At 42.2% G+C, this 6,000-nt stretch overlaps 1 protein-coding gene across 1 annotated transcript in view; it reads left to right on the top strand.

Annotated features, from left to right (window-relative positions):
* The first annotated feature begins 973 nt into the window (after positions 1 to 973).
* LOC121190552 (gamma-aminobutyric acid receptor subunit beta-2) overlaps positions 974 to 6,000 on the top strand; it is a 50,130-nt gene continuing 45,103 nt past the window's right edge. Inside the window, exons 1-3 of the mRNA XM_041051373.1 lie at positions 974 to 1,056; positions 1,214 to 1,305; positions 1,989 to 2,056. Of these exons, the coding sequence (XP_040907307.1) occupies positions 974 to 1,056; positions 1,214 to 1,305; positions 1,989 to 2,056 (243 nt within the window). The remainder of the gene's footprint in view (positions 1,057 to 1,213; positions 1,306 to 1,988; positions 2,057 to 6,000) is intronic.

The following is a 6,000-nucleotide window of genomic DNA, read 5'->3' as shown; positions in this document are numbered from 1 at the left end:
TGATGCATTTATGCCACGGAACCCCCCATTTTGTGTGTGAGAGAGGAGGTCACTGAACTCACTGAATTCAGCACCATGGGCAGAGTCACCAAGTGATCAGCTGATAGGCTAGTGAGTTCTTTCTCTCTTTCTTTCTTTTTGAAGAAGGAATGTGCATCTGTCTGTTCACTCAGCAGTCCTGTGGAACCCGCCTAATAGTTCTGAACTTCAACAACAGTTCAGTCTCCCTTTTTCGGTATTTAACTCGCCTGCAAGTTCACGCCCATGCACGCAGGGTCAGATATCAATGATCAGTGTCAACGTTTCGCAAGAAACACGATATACAGCCTCATGCTAGACAACACGCCCCATTATTATTGGTTTCATTTTTGTCTCACATTTGGATTAATATCACAAAGTGGAAGTTTGCTTTGGTGGTCAACTTGGAAACCTATTGACTCATGAAAGTAAAGGCAAAGTTTAGCGCTTTTTTCTCTCCTGCTCCGCTTCACGCTCGAGAGGTTACATACATTAATAGTAGGCGTCCAGTCCAGACTTCAGTTGGGAGCCCCCGAGCAGCTCTGCTGGAGCAGCGGGGTTAAGTGCCTTGCTCAGGGACAGTGAGATAAGTTGGCTGACGGCTGAGTAAAGAGCGAACGGAGAGAGACAACCCCACCCACATTTTCCCCCTTCGCCTCCGTGGTTTCGAACCACCGACTTTCCCGTCACAGTTACCGCTTCTCAAACAGTCACACTGGGAATAAAGAAACCAGGGAGACACCCGTGTGCCCCTGAGTAACTTGTAGTCTTGATTCTCCTTTAAATTTCCCTGGCTGGGTACTACCTCTGCCACTACCACCATCAGCAGCAGCGGTGCTTCTTGATGTTGTGGTCGGGAATACGCATGCGCCCGGCATTGGAATTACTGCACTGGCAAGAATAAGTTGGACATCGTCTGTCTTCATTAAAAGAAAAAAAAACACCTAACATAAGCATGGCAGTGTTCAGAATAAGAAGAATGAGGTGTTTTTGCGTCTGGTTGTTCCCCCTCTTAGTGGCCGTGGTGTGCGCCCAAAGGTAAGTGAAAGAGTCGGACGATGCTCCACTCATTTATACTAAGTGTGACAGTGTTACAGACGGCATGGAAAACACTTGGACACTTTATGGTCCAAGAATTTATCGTATTTAAACCTGCTTTTCTCCCTGTTCTCTCTTTTTTTCTCTATAGTCCCAGTGTCAATGACCCTAGCAATATGTCTTTGGTTAAAGAAACGGTGGATAGGCTGTTGAAAGGTTATGACATACGATTGAGGCCAGATTTCGGAGGTAAATGAACTCGTATTATCACCAACTCTGCCCGAGTTTGCGCCTTGTCAGCCTGTATAATAGTGCGGCGTTAAAATTACTACGAAAATCACGGATAACTCAATAAGGTCTGCAGTTTCGGAAAGTAAAAGAGACAAGGCAGGTGCCACAGTCTGTGACATTGTGTGTGATACAGCCGAGGTAAAAAATTGTGTCAAATCAACCCAGAATAGCGACGTTATGAGGGAACACATGAGTGATGTGGTTCCAGAATGAACGTGGACGATTGAAATACACCCGCTCATTTATCTGAGTGAAAAATCACTACATTAAAAGGGTGGCTGTCAGCTCTCAGTGCACGTCTATTGGCATTTTAGACAAATAGATGGCCATTCATGTTCGTATCCATGCTCCGTTTCAGGTGTTCACTCCGACGGACGTACGTTTAGTGCTTGATGATTAAATGTCAGCAACTTTTAGGGGAATTACCAGCACTTTCACCGCAACTCGGCGCGTCTAATCCCACCCGAAATGAACATTGTAAACTATTATCCGGCTGACAACAGCTAAATTCACAAGTGTTAATATGTGTTCCCATCACGCACACATTATTAACCGTTTCACGTAAATATTTCAGTGAATCTCGCAGTCTGCACCTGGTGCCCTGTATTTCTGTTGCTTATTGATGTTTTTATCTGTCCCAGGTCCTCCGGTTGGAGTGGGAATGAATATAGACATAGCCAGTATAGACATGGTATCAGAGGTCAATATGGTAAGTAGGACATTATCACCTCTACTTTTAACAATGGGTCCCCATTATGTATTAATGACCCCTACTATGTTTAACCTACCTGAGGAAATACCCTCTCAGAACATCGGGGAATCCCCTCTTTAATGATGATCTGTGTAACTGTGTCTTTTCTCCCGGCCCCTCGCATCGACTTGTGGATTTGAGAGCACAAAAGCAATGGTCGTATTGTTTGAGGGTTGATGGCATCAGCTGAAAACTCTCTGGGGATTTTGGAATTGATTGACACAGATGGACGATTTGTTTTTGGTCTCCTAAGCTGATTGCTGCTTAATTTGCTGAGCAGATACACATGCAAGCATCTCTAACTTCACAAAATCTGTGATTTAAGAGAATGAAAGTTTAATCTACTCATCTCTTAAATGCCTTATAGGGGAAGTTAAAGTTTTGCCCTAAGTCTCAAACTAGACAATATTTCATTGACATATGTGTTGCTTCAGGAGGAGTGTTTTACATTTGTTTGTCAAAGCTGGTTTGTAAGTGCTTTACTAAAAATAGTGACAGTGGATGAACTTGAGAGCTGTGGATATGAGAAGTGGAGATTAAGTTTTGCTTCATACAAGTGCACCTCCTAGTGATGAGATGTTTGAACTGCAACCTCAGTTTACAAAGCAACACAAGGCTGCATTTTTATCACCGTGGAAGGTCAATCTTTCATGGTTGGCATGGTTGACAAGAATTTGTATTTAGGGTAATATACACAAGATCCATTGTAATTAGTTTTTTATTCTTTTGTAACACTGTCTCAGTCTGTGGCTCTACCATGTACCACGTTGGAGTCTTCATTTGCATCCTCTTTATGGTGTGTACAGATGTGTCCTGCTGTTGCAGTTGTTTTGGTGTTACTATGACATGAGTCATGTTGTGATGTCAGGGAATGATTACATGCTGGAATATTTTTGGCAGCAGCACCCAAAGGCTGTTTCTCATGTTGTTATCGTTGTGCTCCTGTAGAATATGTTGATGAGTAGAGATGAGAAAACAGATGATGCCATGTCTATTTGCATGTATTTACACTGAAGCTCTGCACAATCATAGACACACACAAGCACTCACATACACAATGCAGGTCCACAGAGCCCGCCACAGTGGCCTTGAATTCTTAATTAAAGGCAAATTTTCCCTGTGCAACCAATGCAGGAGCTTGAAAGCTGCCTTGCATTGTTTGTGTGTGTGTGTGTGTGTGTGTGAGAGAGAGAGAGAGAGAGAGAGAGAGAGAGAGAGAGAGAGAGAGAGAGAGAGAGAGAGAGAGTGCCTGCAGGTTCGTATAAGCGTGTACATGGTATAAATGCGTACATGGGCTCCATTTCCAGGAATCAAATTCAAGTATTATGTAAGATGTTATTTGTATATACATCTAATTCACCTAATGCATACAAGTTATTTCATCCAGCCCATTATATCTAGAGTTTCCCAGCAAAAAGGAAGTTGTTATATATATTTTTTGTGTATTCAGTGACCACATGGTTGAGCTAAGCAACAAATAAATGTAGATATTTGGGGTATTTGTATTTTTTAGATAGCATAGAGCAGAGAGTAAAAACAGAATGAGAAAAGAAGGCAAAACTGGGTTGCAAGTATAAGATATACAGTAGTAGTAGTATGTGTCCTACATCCAACAGGACAAAATTTTTTTTTTCCAAATTTTTTTTGTGCTTTGATTAGTATTTCTATAGTACTTCTATCATCTCCTCTGGGCCACAACTTTCAGAAAAAATTTTTTAGGGTATATTCCTCAGAAATACATCAGGACCTGGGTTTATATACACACACACACACGCCCACACACATGGCCAAACAAAAAAAGAATCCCGTCCTTCATCCAAACACACAAAGCTAGTGCCGCCCAGCTTCTTTGATCATTCCATTCCTTTGTCAGGTTTGGCCCACTAAATACCCTCTAATGTGAAAGGAGAGTCATTACCACCTGACCCATTGGAGCTTCATGAAAAAGAAGAGGCCACATGTGTGCGTAATGGTTTCAGCATCTTTGATCTGCTCCCCTTCCTATAAATGTAACCACTTTTCAGGATAGCAGCTGGTGTAGAAGCACTTTCCTTTCTTCCATTTCCTCTCCCCCATCTGGCTCTCTGTCTGCCACTTATTTTGGTGCGAGGATAGAGCCACCCAGTGTAGTTTCTTTAGAGAACAGATAAGGCACAGGGTTGAAGATAATGGAGAGATGTCACTGAGGAATGTATCCAACGGTGCCCTATTAGCCATTAGGCCAGAGCGGGACGTCCATGCTTTGGCTTGTATTAACAATATGTTCATCTATCACCCACTCCTGCTCTTTGTTTAAGGCCCCACATTAAAAGCAGACACATGAATGGGTAATAACAGAGTATATATTTTCCAGAGCGGCCATTAAAATAAGGAACTGCAGACAGGTTTGTCTTAAACCATCTGTTTTAGCACTTTGTTACCAATGTCACAGAGCAGAAACCCATTTAGAAAAAACACAGGCCTCTAGCTCACTTTAGATGACTCACCAAACTAAGTATGCAAGCCTTCAAGCGTGAGTGGCCAAGAGGACATGAAGTCTTCTGTGGTATTGGTCACGTAAGTAGTTCTGAGGTGCAAATGCACAGTGGGGATCCAAGCATGTTGAAGGGCCTTACCCTAAAGCCCTCTTTTGACTTAAAGACTATAGGAAAAAGTAAGTAATCACCAATGATTTAAACAATGCACCAATAGGTGGCTTTCCCGAGTCACATAGCATGTAGAAAACTACATTACATGCCACTTAGGCCTGGAGCCAGACATGGAATGAGGAGGCTGTGGATGGTGTTCATTACATTCCCATGAAAGGTCACTTGTTCTAGGGTGTCTGAGCCAAAGTCCCAAGCCTTCGAGGGTGAAAAAGGGATAGGATATGATTGTGTAAGACCTAGGGGTCAAATTCCTCACCTCTGCTTATATGCCATAAAGAGACACAGAGAGAAACAGAGACATAGATAGATGGGAGAGAGAGCTCTGACATTAACAAGTTACCATGTGGAGAGCCGACAGTGGTGCTGGTGTTGGAGGGAAGGTCATGTACCTAGTGCTGCTGAGGGTTCATTCTGCATGACTCAGAGGTGGACATACAGAGAGGGACACACACACACTGAATACCAATGTCATGTTAGACATTCAGCCCAAGGCATGTGGCTTGGAAAGCCTTAATTCATGCACTTGTCAAAGGAAGAATGGAAAATATCTAGGCATGCAGAGGTATTGGTTGATTTCTTTCTTTTTCTTTTCTCCCAGCAATTATCTTTTTTGTGCACTTTCTCCACTGCCGTTAAAGTCTCAATATTTGCTTTTGGTTGAGCTTCTGAGCACTTGAATCCTAAGCCAACAGTTTTCACAGGGGAAGAAATACTCCTGTCTGAGGATGAACTAAAGTTCTTATCCTCATCCAAAAGGCAGAAATACCATTATTGATGCGCATAAAGGTCAAGAGGATCTTATTGATTGTTGGAGAGGGACTGTGAAATTCCCATCCCCCCATTTTAGCACCAAATTATTTCTACCTCTCAGCAAAAGATATACCTGATGGGATGTCTGCTGTAAATGCATCAAGATTGCACTGAAAACTAGGCCTATACTATACATTATAAAGATATGATACATCATAATGGATGTTGGCTGAAAGGCAAGACATTATTGCTTGCCATATGATAATAAAAGGGAAAAAAAAAAGGTTGTGGAAGCACTTATGTGGTATTGCATAATATCTCATCCGGACCTGAGAGCTTTAAAATGATATTAAGTCTGCATCTGTAGTTGTGTGTAAATCTATTTAACAGCTGCCTTCAGTATTCTGTTGCTGATGTGGGCATGACTGTAAATTGATGAGCACTTGTCATCAGCCAGTAAGCTGACTTGAAATAAGTCAGATGATTTTTCATGGCATTTAAACA

The sequence above is a fragment of the Toxotes jaculatrix genome, chromosome 12 (assembly GCF_017976425.1).
Source record: "Toxotes jaculatrix isolate fToxJac2 chromosome 12, fToxJac2.pri, whole genome shotgun sequence".
Classification (NCBI taxonomy): domain Eukaryota; kingdom Metazoa; phylum Chordata; class Actinopteri; family Toxotidae; genus Toxotes; species Toxotes jaculatrix.
The sequence above is the reverse complement of the archived record's forward strand: the minus strand, read 5'-3'. Positions and strand labels throughout refer to the sequence as shown.